Here is an 18554-nt window from a genome sequence, read left to right as displayed (position 1 = left end):
TTCAGTGTGTTGTCATTTACTAATGGATCACATTTGTTTCTGTGCCTTTTGCCCTTCAAAGTGGCATCTGTGCTTTCTCTGTTTGGGACTCTAGTTTATGCTCTGGGCCTATTAATATGCCTGAAGACACATCCATTCACATTTCTCTTACCAGTATCCTATCTTCTCATCCTAGCAAAGCAGACTTATGCATATACTTTAGAGACAACAGTTAAGCTTTAGGGCAGTGGTTTTTAACCTTTTTAGTCTCCCCAGAAACACGCATATACCTCAGGGGCCCAAAAGTTCAGACATCCTTGAGGATAATTCCAGTATCTCCTCTTTACCCCTACCGGTATCCCAATTCAATTTCGACATGCTTCTGAGGTCCCCCACTGAGGTGAAACGGCAATCACCTACTGGCTCAGACACAGAGCTCCCTAAGGCACCCTGGACAGTCCCATCAGGAATATACAATGTGAGTGGAGTCAGCCCCAAGTGGTACAACTCGTAACAGTCACAAGTACTGCCCCACTCAACTATCTGCCTCTCCTTGTCTTCTACCCCCTTTCCTCTTTCCTTTTCCTTACTGTCTCCCCTGCCTTATCCTTCCTGCAATCGTAGCATAACAAGCAGCAGTGAAATTGAGAGCAAACTAAACAACAGAATAAGCCACACGCTGCATTTCCATTCATCAGAAATGCCTTATCGATAGGCTCCCCTCTCGGGATACATCCGTGTAGAAAGCACCTCGTCCCTCTATTTACAAAGACCTTCCTGCAGCGAACAGTCCGCTCCTGGGTCACCACAGAGAATTTCACTGCCTTGTACTTTTCATTTCTCACCAGATGCTTTGACTTTAAGAAACACAACTTGGGAATGTGCACTTTCCTTCAAGATGTAAATGGAAAGTTTCTTTTCTGCCAAACTTCATTCCCAAACTTAATCCATCACAGTGATTCTTTAGACTCTCTTTACCCTGGTTCAACCACTCCAGACACACTCTCTTCTAATAAGTTTGTTAGAGTCGACAAAAATTATTAGGTATCTTCCGTGTGTAACAGCCCTTAGAACACAAGACTGTTCATGACCCGGAAGCTCAAAGTTGTTTCTGATTTCCAGCAACCCTCCCCTACCCAGGCCCTGCAGAGCGGATGCCTACTTCCCCCCAGGAGCCAAGGACCCAGCGCCACAGCTCCTGAATTCAACCACCCAGCAGATGGGGACAAAATAGAGTGGCCAACGGCACCAACGACAAGTGGATGAAATTAGGTCTCAGAATTAATGTACATTTTCGATGCATACTGATTTTACTCTCGTCACCTAGGGATAAGCGTCTACACAGGAAAACAGTCTTTCTAACCCAGGGAACCAGAGAAGTGGATCTATTTATGGATCTGAAAGACCTCTGCAGTCTTCCTGGACTTTGCTCCATCCCTCCAAAAAAACACAACCTCCTTTTAAGTAGGACTTTCCTTTCAAAGTCGTCCATCATCTTGTTCCTTTGTTGATTTTTTTTTTAAAGTCATAAACGATTATCCTAAATTAAGGAATTTGCCGTGTAACTGCCACTGTTGGTTTCTGACCTACTAGTAAGATCTTACTTAAATCTATAAAGTTCTTTAACATCAAGGCCTTCGAGGAGTTTGAATCTTTTAAAAATAGTATTTAAATTTATTGTTTTGCATTAGGTCTAATGAAGCACAAGCTGAGATGGCTGAAGTTTCACTTATACATGTCCAAGCTTCTTTCCTTTACAATTACAGGTCATGGGCTTCATGGACCTAGTTCTTGACTCGCAGCTAAAAAGGGTAAAAGGTCTGTGTGAAGTGACAGAAGAGCACATCTACTCATGTCACGAGCAAGGAATCGAAGCTGAAGAACAGGAGCAGTCGTGACATGAGCACTGTAAAAACTACTCCGCAGTCATGATGCTCCAACACACAGAAAGGGGAAGGAGTAGTGAATTAGCTGAGCTCATTCTGCCAACAATTCTGACAGACTTCAGTCTGAGAACCTCTCCTGGAGATTTCATTCTCTTCTCCAATTCTCTTCTACAGAAAAGAAAGCAGAACTCAAGTCTTTATAATAAAGTGATTAACGGCCTTTCCGTTTCTTCATTTTTCCTCCAGCCACCTTGTTCCTGACACCAATAGCACCCTCCGTGTCATCGTTGTCCCCAGCATCCTCCCGCGTGCGTTTCTTTTTTTCTCCATGCTCCCTTAACTCCTGCAAGAAAACCGAAAGGATGAGACTGAAAATGAATTACTGTCACTGAGGCTAACACAGCCTAGTCCCCTCTTCTTAAGGTCAAACATTGAGTAACTTCCTGATACTTGACATTTGCAAAGGAAAAAGACCCAACTCCAAATACACAAAAATGTTAATCTTATCAGTAATGAAAGCATGAAAATTAAAATAAGCTATTATTTTCACATGGCAATTGGGCAAAGATTTAAGAGAATGGTAATCCCTAGCATTGGGCAAGGTGTGGGGAATGTCCTATGTACTGTCATTGATATTTTAACATGCTATAGCTTTTCCAGGGGGACAATTTGGCATTCTGCATGAATTTACATTTTAACTGTATACTCATTCCTTGGCCTAACAATTCTACTTCTAGGAATTTATTATGAAAAAAAAAAAAAACAAGACAAGTATTATACAAAGCTGTACATCCTAGACACAGTACTAGTTAAAATAGAAAAAAATTGGAAAAAATCATAACATCCATCAATGTAAATCATGTTATGTATACATCATGGAATTCTTTTTGGCCATTAAGAAATGATCACATAGATTTGTATTTGTTGAAACAGAAAAAGGTTACTCGTATATAATTAGATAAGTCTAATTATGACTGAAGAAAGAAAAATAGTCACATTTATCAATGGATCTCTGTGAGGGATGGTTTGCCTTTTCATTTACTACTTTAATCTTGATGTATTTTCTGAATTTTCCCCCAATGTACATGGAACACTTTTATAAACAAAAATACCAAATAAAAAATTCCACATGGGCAGAAAAACAAAAAGAAGTCTGTACCTCTGCTACTCAGAAAGCAACCCACAGGCAAAGTTTCTCCATCCCTCAGACTATTAACTCCAGACAGCAAGCAGCACTTCCACGGACTTTCCTCTAGAATCTCCTCACCACCACTACTAGTGTTCCTACTGCTACAGGCTGAGCACCCATATCCAAAACGCTCGGGACTAGAAGTGCTTCAGATTTTAAACTTTTTCAAATTTTGGAATATTTGCATATATATAATGAGATATCTTGGGAATGGGACCCAATTCTAAACATGAAATTCATTTATGTTTCATAGACACTTTATACACATAGCCTGAAGGTAATTTTATACAATACTTTGAATTATTTTGTGCACAAAACGAAGTTTTGTATTTTTAGTAGAAATGGGGTCTCGCTCTTGCTCAGGCTGGTCTCAAACTCCTGAGCTCAAGCAATCCTCCCACCTTGGCCTCCCAGAATGCTAGGATTATAGGCGTGAGCCACCACGCCCAGCCCGAAACAAAGTTTTAACTGCATTTTGACTGCAATCCATCATAAGAGGTCAGGTATAGAATGTTCCACTTGCAGTGTCACATTTGGTGCTCAAAAAGTTCCAGGTTTTGGAGCAGATCGGATTTCAGATTCTCGGATTAGGGATGTTTGACCTGTATTAGTAACTATAGTTTATATTGGCTTATCTAGTGCTCATAAAACCCTGTAATGTGTTCAAGGCAAGTATTATTCCCAATTTGCAGGCAAGGAATTGCCTGATCTTAGAGATTAGGCAAATTGCTCAAGCTTACACCGTTCACAGCTGGGTCTTCTCACCTCAAGTCCAGTGGTTTTCTTGCCACACGTAATACATGAAGAGTGGCTGAGAATGTGATCATTCTAGTCAGACTGTCCAAATTCAAATCCCAATTCAACCATTTAATTGTGTGGTCTAAGGCAAATTACCTACCATCTCTGTGCCTCAGTTTGCTCATCTTTCTTTTTTTTAAGAGACAGAGTCTTGCTCTGTCGCCCAGGCTGGAGTGCAGTGGTGTGATCATACCCCATTGTAACCTCAAATTTTTGGGCTTGAGGGACTCCCACCTCAGCATCCAGAGTAGCTATGACTACAGGTGCAAGCCACCATGCACAGCTAATTTTTAAAATTTTTATGTACAGATGGGGTCTCACTATATTACCCCGTCTGGTCTTGACCTCCTGGCCTCAAGTGATCCTCCCATCTTGGCTTCCCAAAGTGCTGGGATTATAGGTGTGAGCGACCACTCCTGGCCTTAATTTGCTCATCTTAAATTTGAAATAAAATAATACTGAGCTCCTGTAGTCTATTATGAGGACTAATATAATAAAGTGGCACACAGTTAATATCATTTGCACAAAATCTGGTAAGGAAGAAACTTGCATACCATTCGGGCAAATCTTTGGGCTTCAGTCACACGTTCTGTCAGCATCATAACCTCATCATCCTGCGTTGGAAAAACAGGTAGTTTCTTCCCAATTAAGTGTTCTATGCGCTGGAAGAGTTCCACGTCATACCTGAGGAAGGAAAATGGCATGGCTTTGGTTGGCTAACAATGCATATGTCTATCTATTCCTAGACTATATGACATTATATGATATGATGCATTATGAGGAACAGTTTTAAATAATATTGAACATATTCTTTTTCTAAATGCTGGTTAAGTGCAACCATTGGGCACGGCCCATTAGAAAAATCACTCAAGGTATTCTTTCACTCACAGAAAAGCCTCGGGTACATAAAAATTTGTTCCTTAAAAAAAGAAATCAAAAGCAGTTATTCTGGCCAGCCGTGGTGGCTCATGCCTATAATCCTAGCACTCAGGGAGGACAAGGCGAGAGGATTGCTTGAGGTCAGGAGTTCGAGATCAGCCTCAGCAAGAGCGAGACCCCATCTCTACCAAAAAAAAAAAAATAGAAAGAAATCAGCCAGGCAACTAAAACAGAAAAAATTAGCCAGGCATGGTAGCACACAGCCAGTAGTCCCAGCTATGTGGAAGGCTGAGGCAGGAGGATCACTTGAGCCCAGGAGTTTGAGGTTGCTGTGAGCTAGGCTGACGTGACGGCACTCTAGCCCAGGCAATGGAGCGAGATACTGTCAAAAAAAAAAAAAAAAAAAGTAGTTATTCTCATACTTTCTGAGTTGAGAGAAAGGTCATTGCCTCCAGCTCTAGCAATCGAAAGAAATAACAGGTAACCATCTGATGTGCTTCTACATGCCAAATCTATACTAGATTTTTTACCTATATTATCTCCAATTTTCACCAAAATCCTGCTAGGCAGGTATTATTATTTCCATCTTACAAATATGAAAACCCAGATGAGGGAATTGAAGAGATTAGTACAGTAAATGGCAGAGCTAGGTTCCCAGTCAGTGGCTCCAAGTTCTGCCCTTTTCTCTACATTGCTCTGCCCCTAAAATTGATTTACTTACTGTGTGACAAAAGTAATAGCCTTTCCAGAACGTCCAGCTCTAGCTGTTCGACCTACTCGATGGATATAATCCTGAAACAAAAAGGGTAAATAAATTCTACAAAGCATATCTATATGGTTAAAGACAACACGGTATTTAAAAAAAACCACTGGCTCTTGAGGCAGACCTGGTAAAAATAGCTCTAGTTCAACCACGTTATCTGAACATCACAAAACCTCTGAACCTTGGTTTCTATCTATAAAACAAGCATAGAAGTACATGCCCAAACTTACAGAGTTATCGTGAAAATCAAATGAGACAGCACTTTGTCTATGGCAGTCAAATACAGAGCCAAGAGATACACCAGTCCTATCCAGCGGAAATTCTGTCATCCCCAGGGGACATTTGGTAATGTCTGGAAACATTTCTGGTTGTCACAACTGAAGAGTGTGTGATACTGTCATCCAGTGGGTAGAGACCAGGAATGCTGCTAAGCATCCCATAATACAATGCAAAGAACAACCCCCATGACAAAGAATTTGCTAGCCCAAAATGTTAATAGTGCCAAGGCTGAGAAACCCTGATACACACTAAGAACCACAAGCTGTCATTTCTAAAGAAATGAGAGTGACAGAAATCAGCACGTGCTATATATGCCCGTTCTGACCGTGAGTATCTAATAACTCTCGTTGGCTACCTTGCTTCATGTTTACTAATGTTACATACACAGCCATGTGCAAGATGATGAGAATGAATAAATCAAGAGCTTTCTTGGGTTTTGATACTTAACTAATCACAGACAAAAAAAACTATATCGTAACTAAGGAAAGGCAGAAAACATTCTACTAAGAAATACACTTTGGGACTAGAAAGTCAAGGTAATAGGACTCACCTTGGAATGTGTAGGAATGTCGAAGTTGACAACCACATCTACATGCGGTATGTCCAAACCTCGGCTTGCAACATCAGTTGCTAGAAGAATGGAACGAGCCTTTGCCTTAAACTTATTAAGGGATCCTAAGCGCTTGCTCTGAGATAATGAAAAAGAAACAAGAAGAATTTTAATCTTGGAAAACTAAGGAATCTTGGAATATATAACTTACAAATAGACACATTAAACACAAGAACAAAAAGATACAATTTTTGGGGGGGGGAGGGGGGGACAGAGTTTCACTCCTTTGCCCTGAGTAGAGTGCTGTGGTGTTAGCCTAGCTCATTCAAACTCCTGGGCTCAAGCAATCCTCCTGCCTCAGCCTCCCAAGTAGCTGGGACTACAGGCACACACCATAACACCTGGCTAATTTTTCTGTTTTTAGTAGAGATGGAGTCTTGCTCTTGCTCAGGCTGGTCTCAAACTCCTGAGCTCAAGCAATCCTCCCACCTCAGCCTCCCTAAGTGCTAGGATTATAGGTGTGAGCCACCATGCCCAGCCTAAGATACAAATTTTTTTTTTATTTTTTTATTTATTATGGAACACTTCACGAAATTGCGTGTCATCCTTGCACAGGGGCCATGCTAATCTTCTCTGTATCATTCCAATTTTAGTATATGTGCTGCCGAAGCGAGCACTAAGATACAAATTTTTAAAAGTTTGTTTCCCCCTAAGTCCAGAATGGGGCTTCACAGGTCAAAACAGAAATATGGCAGCAACAAAAAATATTTAAGACTTAAGTTCTAAGCACTTAGGCATTAAAAAAAAAAAAAAGGCTTACATTAGAAACAGGGATTATTTAACATAATAGATAATTGGGAAATAGTTTATTAAAACTCTTTAGAGACCAGAGAATCACTAGTACCACTAGGGCTGAACAAATAAACTCAACAGCTTGCAAACCAGACAACTACCTACGCAATATTCCAATCTGAGCTTCTTGCTATCCCGAAAGGAGAAAGTAACCATCCAGAGCAACACTCCAAAGCCCATAAAACTAGAACAATTATGGAAACATGTGTCCTTATTGTACAAATCTACTGTTACAAGGTTTATCTTTCTCATGCCACCAGTCATGGCTTACATGCCAAAGAATCCTTACCTGACTCATCTGTCCATGGAGGGGGATGGCCGTGAATCCGAGATTTCGGAGTAGCAAAGCTGTTCTCTGAGTATTGTTACAGGTGCTACAGAATATCATAAATGAGTTTCCAGCCAGTTCATTTAGAATGTAAACCAGGTAGGTATCCTAAGTTACAAACCCAAAACAATATATATATAATTGAATCTGGAAGAAAGGGTTAGAGACCTGGCATATACATTAAGTAATACTAAGCCGATGGTTGCTTCTCAATTATCCAGACCCCTAGCTGCCAGCTTTGCTCTTCTTAACCAGTGTTATCTGTGGGCCATGCATCCCCCATGGAGCCTGAAGCCAAACACAAGGAGATCTGTACTCAGCAAACAGGTAAAATCCTTAGGTCAAAGCACAAAACTAGGATCCCTGTCCTAAATAAGTCCACATAATAAGCAGAGGAAAAACTACCTCTTGGATGGGGATGGGAAGGAATGATTATATGATCACATCATGACTTCGTTATTGTGGTTTAATATGTTGTGAATTCCTGGAATGTTTGACTTTCAGTGATAAATACAAGCATGATATGCACTCTAAAGCAAACAGAAAAAACTCCAGCACAGCTCTCAGCTAATCAAGAGTTGACACATTTTCAGATGCTTTGGTGAGAAGGAGAGGGAGAGGCAGGAAAGATCAAAGTAAACACTCTACCTTGAATTTAGAGGGAATGAAAAGATAATATTGCTGTAATTTCTCAACTGTCTGGTATTTAGAGGAAACAGCACATTTCACAGGATTCTTCAGAGCTGCTCGTTGAAGCTTTTGCACCTGAAGAAAGAAAATCCAGAATAGCACACTGCACTGATTCCTAAATGCTCTTTTTGCATTTTTACTTATTGTTACTGTTACTGTTATTACTGATTTTATGTATCAATCTTTTTTTTTTTTTTGCAAATTCTTCCAGATCCTGATATGTATCAATTTCTATAAAGAAGAAAACAGAAGTCCTAGCAAATTTCACCTTCTTGGTCATGGTAGCAGAGAAGAGAAATGTTTTCCGATCTCGGGGAATCACTTTGAGGATCTTGTCAACCTAAGGCACAAAAAGGAAAGGACACAGATATAACATTTAGACTGGACACCCGCAAAACGTCCAGAGAGTGAAGGAGGTAGAGACTAACAAACTAAACACATCACAATGGGGATCTGGGACTCAAAAATTCGATTCAATTCAGCTAAAATTTACAGAATATTTACTATTTGACACCATACCAGATGCTAACAAAAAACCAATACCATTCAGAAAAAAGAACAGCTTAAATTACCATGTTAAAACTAATCTAAGAGAAAAGTCGAGAATACATAATTAATCACCTAAATAAGCTAGGATGAGTGGACTATCCAAGAAAATAAAGATATTTCAAGGTACATTTTAAGGTCTAAGTCAAATGAAATGGAAAAGAAAATGTGGTTTTGATATTTCTCCTCTCTGAAGCCGGAGTCAGACTATACTCTAAAGATAAAAGGGTTCCGAGGAACCGCAATGTGAAGAGCACCAAGAATGGAAAAGGCAGCAAGGATGTTGAATTAACTGACACTGATGTAGTGCTTTACATAAAACAGGTGGGCGACGAACCAGATTTTGAAACGGGGGCCTTGAGATGCCCTAAGAGTAGGAAAGAAATCGAGAAATCACCTCTGTCTCAAAATCCATGTTCAATATTCGGTCGGCTTCATCCATGACCAAGTATTTGAGAGCTCTTAAGTTGAAACCTTTTGTATTTTCCAAGTGGTCAATCAGTCGACCAGGAGTTGCTATCAGGAAAGGTTGAAGAGAAAGTGCAATGTTTCAGAACAAGGACAAAAGGAAAGAAATAAAATTATCTACTCCCCGCTACCAAAAACAAATATTTAAGAAATTAAAAAATTAAACAAAGCTACAAAATCCTGTTCCTCAAAGTCTTTCCACCCAACATCAGCAGATTTTCTCCAATTCATCAATGCCAGTGTCTTTTACCTTTGCCAATTACTCACCTATTACTATATGCGGTTTTTTTGCCAGGGCCAGAGATTGAGACATTGAATCAATTCCACCCACGATCACAGCTATAGAAATAAAAAGAACACAGAAACAAGACCCTTAATTTTTTCCCATAGTCCACTGAACATCTTTTAAAGCCAGTGCTAGATTTCTACCTAAATTTGCTCTTCCTTTACAATTAATACTTTTCCCAAAGCTAAAATACAACATTGGCTCTTTAGGTCAACAAGTTATGCTACTAATTCTTTCCTCCCTTCTCCTTTCACACTCACTCTGCACTGGTGTAGGATTCCTCACCTGCCAGTCACTTACCACTCTGCACTCCGATAGAGGACCCCAGGGCTTCGAACTGCTCTGAGATCTGAAAAGCCAGCTCCCGAGTGGGCGTCAGAACCAGGGCAAACAAACGCTGGGGGGTCTCCAGCAGCGCGTTCAGAATGGGCAAAGCAAAGGCCCCTGTTTTTCCAGAGCCAGTTTCTGCCAGCCCAATGATGTCACGACCTAGAAGAAAAAGAGAAGGCTTAATACCAAAGAAATTCTCTCTGTACTATTTCCATGTTTTCTACAGTGACACGATGCTGAGCACAAAGTAGACACTAAGTAAATATCTGATGAACTGGGGAGAGAGGAAGGTTGAATAGACAAAAAAAGACTAGGTCTCCGTCTTAGATAAGCTCAAAATCCAGTGGTGAGATAGAAAAATACAAATATAATGTGATAAGGGCTTTAACATAGATAGGCCCCTATAAAATACAGTGAGAACACAAAGGAAAGAGTAACAGACTACCCTAGAAAAGTCAGAAAAGGCTAACAGAGGTGATGAGTCAGTTAAATCTGGAAATAAGCAAAGAAGGGAAGTGCAAGGAGTTAGCTATGCTCCCAGCAAAAAATCGGGTCCCTTAGGTAGGGGTCATCGCAAAGGATAAGAAAATAATAGAAAATGGAAAATAACAGAAATAAAAGAATACACAAAGGTACAGTTTTATAGATTTATAAAGATAAAAGGCAAAAAGCGGGGTACTCAGGGGTCCCTACGATATCCCCATGAATCGTAAGGCCCAGAATAAAGTTTCACATGGGTATTTATAGGTACAGAGATCGGCTGCCAGGGGTAACAGATTTACATAATAACAGGTAGTTCGTTTTTGGTTAAAAGTCTTTCAAAAGGCTACTATAGATCCCTTAACTAACTCTGGTTACAAAATCTTTCAAGGACAAACTTCTAAGTTCCAAGATAAAGCTATTACTTAACAGAAGGGTTAAACAGAGATATAGTGGCTCCATATTTCTTTATCTAGTTACTGCAGATAGAGACAGGTCATCAGAAGTCAAGCAGGAACTGTCCCTTGGGCTAACTGTTTTTAGCTGCAGGTATCTGTCTCTGGGTCGACACTCTTTGATCAGCTCTCATCCTGTGATTCCATGTACACCTTGCTTTGTCCTTCAAAGCAGGTGAGAACCACGGGGTTGAGACCACAGTGTCACCTTGGAAAGCAGTTGCTGCTGACCTTTGAAATGCCCTCCTGAGGTGGAGCAGCTTTTGATATGCAAACTAATATGTTCACATATTCTTTCCGGGCAGAGCCCTGCAAAACTCCTGGGACCATTTCTGTCTCTTATATAGTTATATTAATTTATGGAGCGACAGGGAAGGAAAGCTCTTCCTGTAAGAGGAAAGAGGATGAAGGCTTTAAATAACACAGCACGCATGGGAAAAGTGAGAAGTGCAATATAGCTGGAACACAGAAGTATTGGAGGGAAAGGGACTAGATGAGAATTCTTAGGTAGTGGAATTAGGATGAAAAGAAAATCAACATTGTAGGGCAAAGGGAAAGGAACCAGAAGAAACTGAGAAAGGACACCTAAAAAGATAGAAAAATAAAATGCTGTCTTGAAATTAAAGAGGAAGAGAGTTTCAGGAAAGGAGAATTAGGCCAGGTGTGGTGGCTGACATCTGAATCCCAGCACTGTGGGAGGGTGAGGCAGGAGGATTGCTTGAGGTCAGGAGTTCAAGACCAGCCTGGGCAACACAGTGAGACCCCATCTCTACAAAAATTAGAAAAATAAGCCAGGTGTGGCGGCATCAGCCTGTAGTCCCAGCTACTCAGGAGGTGAGGCAGAAAGATCACCTGAGCCCAGGAGTCTGAGGCTGCAGTGAGCTATGATGATGCTACTGCACTCCAGCCTGGGTGACAGAGCAAGACACTGTCTCCAAAAAAAAAAAAAAAGAGCGATCAGTTGTGTTCAAAGTCACTGATCGAATAGAATGGACTTTTAATAATATTCATCTCTTAGACACTAATCACTTAAACCAGGATCTGCCATGCCAGATCAGACAGTGTATTCTACTGAATTCTACCTTTTAGCCTTCTATTCATTAACATTCGTGTTTTTCCATTCAAAAGTATATGCATAGATGTGAAGTACAAGTCAGACCAAACAATAGGCTAACTTTATAAAGATTTATATAAGCAAATGGAAATCCAGGGATAAAATTTCTCACTTATCTACTTATTTTAATATTTCCCTTCCCTGTAGGGTAATGACAATGAATTGCAACAGCATCTGTCTATTCGAGAAATAAAGATCAATGTAAGCTAATGATTTCCAAAGCTTTTTATTCCCCCAAACTCCTTGGGGATTTTGTCTTCCCTGCTTGTGTACCACAACATGCCTTCAGGAATTGGGGGGGAGGGAGGGAGAATTTGTCCTCTGTTTTTTGTCAAGGCAAATCTTAATATTTCAGAAGAGTATATAAGAAAGATTTAGGGAAGTCACCTGATTCATGGAGCAGTGAACAATGCTCACAGCCAACAGCTGAGGCCTACGTTGCTTTCATGTTTTTTGAGTCCCTCAGAGAAACCCTCAGCTTGTGAAACTGTTAATTTTTCTATGTCATCTCCTTTCTTCCTCTCAAACCCTCTAAGCCTTTTCAGACTTAACATCTGTATAGAATATACCAGAATGCATAAACTTCATGAGAGCAGAATAAATTTTGTCATATTCACCTACCACATTGCTAACACCAAACACAAGTATATGGCAGCCACCAATAAACTGTCTGAAATGCCTAGAAGACAATTCTAAGTGATCTCTGAAATGGAAATAAGCTTAATACATGAAATATGGGAAGAAAATCATCCTCAAAACCATCAAAAGATTTTTGATCTCTCCATAGTAAGACTCTGATACAAGGCATAAACACAGGTCTTGGGGTATAAGATTTTATGTTCAAATTCTAGCTCTAGCAATAATTAGTTAAGTGACTCTAGCCAGGGGATTTAACCCTCTGAGCCTCAATTTCCTCACCAATAAAATAATCATTCCTACCTTTCAGTATTGTTATGAGATTTAAGAATAACACACAACTCAGGACTCAGTAACTGTGCAGAACTGAAACCATAATTAGTTCCAAATTAAAATTTAAAAGTTAGTTTAACAGAACAATTCCAACAAAAACAAACTTAGATTTTAATTGTTTGCTTAGAACCAGAATCTAGATTCAAATGAGACATTTGTAAGCTATTCATTAGAAGAGACTGCCCAAGAATAAGGATAGAGACATGTTTCCTCATTATCATATCATTACTCAGTTCCTCGCAATCTTCCACTGACCCCTATTCTTCTCTGCATCAACTCAAACTTTTAACTGAAAACATGAGAATACTTTTAGAATTATTACCACCCAATTTTGACTCCTTCTTCCCACCTATGCTATAGGCCAAGCTGGGAAAAATCAAACTGCACCAACCCTTCTTGCTATTAGATATGCCACCATGTCTGTTAGCTGGACATGGTAGCACACACCTGTAGTCCCAGCTACTTGGGAGGCTGAGCCAAGAGGATCCCTTGAGCCCAGGACTTTGAGGATATGGTGAGCTATCATCACACCACTGCATTCCAGCCTGGGTGGCAGTATGAGACCCTCTCTCTTAAAATAAAAAGTAAGACAAGAAAGAAAGAAAGGAAAGAAAGGAAGGAAAGGAAGGAAGAAAGGAAAAAAGAAAGAAGAAAAGGAAGGAAGGAAGGAAGGATGGAAGGAAGGGAGGAAGAGAGGAAGAAAGGAAGAAAGAAAGAAAGAAAGAAAGGGACTCTGGGGCTGCTGGTACTTCTTTCCCATCCATGGCCTTTATACAGTCCTTATCCTCCAAACTTCTCTGCACAGGTTGGAAGTGTAGTGTTTACTATCACCTCCTTGAAATACTCTCCCTTACCTAGTTTGTATGAGACTATACTCTCATGATTTTCAATCCTCTACTGCATCTTCCAATTCTCTCTGTCATCTCATGGCCTCATTTGGTAATCTCATGTATTTTCAGTTTCAGCTATTTTCAGTTTCAGCTCTTTGGATAGTGTCTATATCCAGTTCTGACCTCTCAGTCAAGTCCCAGTCCCTGGATTCCAACTGCATATTTTTCTTTCTATTTTACTTTACTCTTCCTCAGCTTTCTTAAGGTATAATTGACAAATAAAAATTGTATGTATTTATGGTATACAATGTGATGCTTTGATAAATGTATACATTGTGAAATAACTAAACCAAGCTAATGAACATATCCATCGCCTCACATACTTATTTTTTGTGGTGAGAACACTTAAGATCCACTCTCTTAGCAATTTTCAAATATACGAAACATTATTAACTACACTCACCATGCTGTACACTAGATCTTCACAACTTATTCATCCTAACTGAAACTTTGTACTTTTTGACCAACATCTCCCCATTTTCCCCTCCCCCAACTGCATATTAGTCAATTCCATCTCATTTATATCTGAAATCAATTATTTCCAACTGAACTCATCTTTCCTGAAATTATTTTTCTTCCTGTGTTGCCATTTTATATCAGTGATACACCAACAATATGTCCTAAACATGCACCCTAGAAACTCAGCGATCTTAAGATTTCCCCATCCCTTGCCTAAGTGGTTATAAAATCATTATGATTCTTTTTTTTATCATTTTCTCTTTTTCATTGTCACTACCACTACCCTTCCCATGCAATGACCTGCTAATTGGTTTCCCAGCCTCCAGTCTCTTGTCTCTAAATGATCTTACACAGCAATGAGATTAATCTTCCAAGAGTACAACTCTAGGGATTTTGTTCTCCTGCTAAAAAATCATCTCCAAAAATGCTCCACTGCCTACAGAACAAAGACCAAATTCCTTTAGCCAGCATTCAAGTCTTTCATAATCTGGCCACAACCACCTTACTAAACTTTTTTACCACTCTGTTAAGCACTTGCAAATCTCCATACATGCCCAGGTTTTCTAGCATCTTTGGCTTTTTTTCATATTGTTCCCTGTGCCTAGAAAGTCCTCCCCTCTCATCATATCTGAATATCTAAATCCTTCTAAATTCAGTCTCAAATGTCTCCTAATCTCCCCATTCAAAAAATAAAATGAAATAAATCTTTTCCAATCCATTCCAATTAGAAACAATCTCTTCTACTCCCTCAGTGCACTTTGAATATAACTTTATGTCCCTGCTCACCTTGTAATAAATTTGTAACTATCTTGTCAGTAGACTGTGAGCTCTTGGACAGACTCTTCATCCCCAGAGCCTTACATTTACATCAAATACTCAGTAACTATTTAGGGAAGGAACAAATGGAATTACGCAGCATAAGTCTATCGCTTTTCCACATAACAGCTTTCCAAATCATTAAAGCCAACAATTATCACATCTTACCCCCTCTTCTCTTCTCCAGAACAATGGCACTCAGTTCCTTTACCTATTTGTGACTATTTTGATACTATACCATACTCATTGCCCCTCAGCTGGTCCCAGAAAACTGTGGTCCCCAGACCTAAGCAATATAGCATCTGAGGTGTGTTCTAACCAGTGCAATGCACTATTCCTTCCCTAGTGCTAGTCCAGGAGGTTCTTAATCTGAGACTTGTGAGTGAGAAATTTAGTGTAAGGGGAAAGGAAAGTCTTGAACTCTCTGAAATTATATGAAAAATTTTATGTGAAGACATATTTGGGCATTTTTTAAAGGAGAAGAAATCTTTTATTTTTGATCCTCAAAGGGATAAGGGGCCCCCCCAAAATGTCACTCTCCTCTTATAGTAATGTAGCTAAGATTACGTTCACTTTCTTTTTCTTTTTTTTTTTTTTTTTTTTTGAGACAGAGTCTCACTCTGTTGCTCTGGCTAGAGTGCAGTGGCATCAGCCTAGCTCACAGCAACCTCAAACTCCTCAGCTCAAACGATCCGCCCACCTCGGCCTCCCAGAGTGCTAGGATTACAGGCGTGAGCCACTGCATCCGGCCTATATTCACTTTCTTTGAGGATCTTAATGAATTTCTTTTAATGAACATCTCTGGGTCTCTTTTACCACCTGTCCTCATCCTGTAAAGTTAGAACTTCGGGAATCTAAGAACAGGACTTTACTTCTATTCCTATTACAGTTCATCCTGTTTCAGACTCACTAGTCACCAACCAGTACTTTAACCATTCTTCTGCAAATCTGATAAACATACGAGAGCTCTAAACTCCTTTAGACACAAGTACATATGTAAGTGTGCACCTATTGTTTTGTAATTTCTAACAAGCTTTTTGTTAGTACACTTTAATCAGTGATTCCTTAAAGTCAGCATCTGTGGCAGAGAACAAAACCCTTCAGCTATTAACACAGAAAGTAAGCTCAGACCGGGCGCAGTGGCTCACATATATAATCCTGGCACTTTGGGAAGCCAAAGCAGAGGGAGGATCACTTGAGGCCAGGAGTTTGAGACCAGCCTGAGCAACACAGCAAGACCACATCTCTACAAAAATTAGAAAAATCAGCCGGGCATGGTGGCACACACCTGTAGTACTAGGTACTAGGGAGGCTGAGGCAGGATGATCACTAGAGCCCAGGAGTTTGAGATTGCAGTGAGCTATGATCGTGCCACTGCACACTAGCCTGGGTGACAGAGTAAGACCGTGTCTCAAAAAAAGAAAAAAAAGAAAGAAAGGAAATAAGCTCAGTAAAACTGTTGAATGACTTTTTCAAAAGCCAAGAAGCCCAAACTTTGTATCTTTAGTGACCATATTTTTATTTCACTTGGAGTATGCAAACAATAGTTCTCAAAAGTGCTAAGTATTTAATTGACTATAACTTGAAAATAAATCTGTACCAGGTCACATATTTCATTTCAACCTACCTTGTAAGGCCAAAGGAATAGCTTCAATCTGGATCTTGGTGGGCTTTGCCCATCCCAACTGGTCACAAGCTTCACACAATACATCTGTCACACCCTTAGAATTCAGAGAAATATACCTTAGCAAAGAACAGCACACTCCCGCCTCCCTCCTACTTAAAAGACTTTGTCAGAGCCATCCCACGGACACATATACAGCCCTTATACTTGATTTCAAGGTATTTATGCACCTCAGGGCCTACTCTTTATGAGTACCAGGAGACAGTAAGTAGCCCCAGACTTAACGAACACTTTCCACTCCCCAGGAAGAAGGTTAAGTGCTTTTACATGTATTATCTGATTTAATCGTCACAATTCTGGGAGGTAAGTATTTATTATCATCCGCAATTTTGAGAAGGGGAAAGTGAAGCACAGAGAAGTAACAACTTGCCTACAGTTAAGTGACTGGGTCAAACTTCAAAAGCTCCAGCTACAAAAAGACCGATTCGCCATGTGTACAACCTCCTGGACACAGACAAACGTTGCCACGCTACAGTGGAAAACAGGGCAAATGGGGGCTCTCAGGACCGGCAGTCCTCCCACCACCCAAACTCTGAGCACGTCCGGAACTCGAGCCTCTGAAATTCTGGGGAAAACCTAAGCCAGGCCCCGAGATGCTTTTGTACACTTCCGGCCAGGATCTAAGATAACCGAGCCCTGCCTGAGCCTAGTCCTAGAGTACAAAAAGAAGCCAGCGTCATCCATGCTCACCAAATCTTTAAATGTTTTAATTTCCTCCTCCTCCACTGCCGGCTGGGGCGCTTCTGTCGGAGAATCGTGCTCCTGGGGCGCAGCCATCTTGTCCGCGGGCTTTGGAAGTGCGTCAGCGGCGCGCGGGACGCTGGGAAATGTAGTTTTATTAATCGTTCTTCGCAGACGGCGTGTTCTGGGCGCCCCCTGCGGGCTTGCTGGGTTTTGCACCAGCCGGCCAGCCGGGTGGGGCCTCGCGGAAACGAAGCGAAAAGTTAGGGATAGATGTGAGCGTTTGGCCTGTGGCGCTGAGCCAGTGCAGAAGGGGCTGATGACCAGGGCCTCCAGCTGACCTCTAGTTCCCTTCTGAAAGAGCCTTCTCTACCTGTGTCGCCCGTACGTCCCCCCCTTTTCTAACCATAGAGTTTTGAACAGATTGATATCACAATAATATTTATTTGTTATTTCATTCACTTAAAAATTCAATAATAGCCTACCATATGCTAGCGCTATGCCAGAAGCCCCGTGAACGGGACAGCGTCCCCGGCCTTCGTGGAGAAAAGACAGATTATTAACACAGATCATTTCAGATTGCGAAAAGTGCTATGATGTAACAAACGTAAATAAAAATGACAGAGAGTAACCTGGGGAGGGTGGGTTCTGGGGATAACTGCAAGATTGGGAAGGCCTCGCTGAGGTAGTGATATCTGAGTTAAACCTCATTGATGAGCAGGAGAAAGACCATCATTCCAGGCTGAGGGAACTGCAAGCACGAAGCCCGTGCAGCCAGTGCGGCTGTTCTGGAAAGCAATCGGCCACTTCAGTACTTGGTGTTGCCTGCCCTGTGCCCAGCATGCGTCCTCCTGTGGCCGGTCACACTGCAGGGTGATCTTTGCAGCGTTATTCCTGGAGACGGGGAGTTGGACGCAACCTGGTGTCCATCACTGGGAAAATGGGTAGTAAAATGTGTACATGGTGTACATGTGTGTACACCATGTACACATTTTACTAACTATATGGTTAGGGCTGCGCGCGGTGGCCCTTAACTATATGATTAGGGCTGGGCGCGGTGGCTCATGTCTGTAATCCCAGCACTCTGGGAGGCCGAGGTGGGAGGACTGCTTGAGCTTGAGCTCAGGAGTTTGAGACCAACCTGAGCAAGAGCGAGACCCCATCTCTACCAAAAATAGAAAGA

At 40.9% G+C, this 18554-nt stretch overlaps 1 protein-coding gene across 1 annotated transcript; it reads right to left on the bottom strand.

Moving 5' to 3' along the window:
- Nucleotides 1-1630: 1630 nt before the first annotated feature.
- Nucleotides 1631-17567, bottom strand: DDX47 (DEAD (Asp-Glu-Ala-Asp) box polypeptide 47). The gene is made up of 12 exons (XM_012655797.1): nt 17381-17567; nt 16634-16727; nt 9794-9982; nt 9475-9546; nt 9137-9255; nt 8462-8533; nt 8152-8268; nt 7465-7611; nt 6324-6461; nt 5453-5523; nt 4407-4536; nt 1631-2208 (listed from the first exon to the last, which is right to left on the bottom strand). The coding sequence occupies exons 1-12, from the start codon at nt 17465-17467 to the stop codon at nt 2077-2079; spliced, it is 1368 nt and encodes a 455-aa protein (XP_012511251.1). The 5' UTR covers nt 17468-17567; the 3' UTR covers nt 1631-2076.
- Between the last annotated feature and the right edge of the window lie 987 nt (nt 17568-18554).

The sequence above is a fragment of the Propithecus coquereli genome, unplaced genomic scaffold, assembly GCF_000956105.1.
Source record: "Propithecus coquereli isolate 6110/MARCELLA unplaced genomic scaffold, Pcoq_1.0 Scaffold487, whole genome shotgun sequence".
Taxonomy (NCBI): domain Eukaryota; kingdom Metazoa; phylum Chordata; class Mammalia; order Primates; family Indriidae; genus Propithecus; species Propithecus coquereli.
This window is presented reverse-complemented; position numbering and strand designations above follow the sequence as displayed.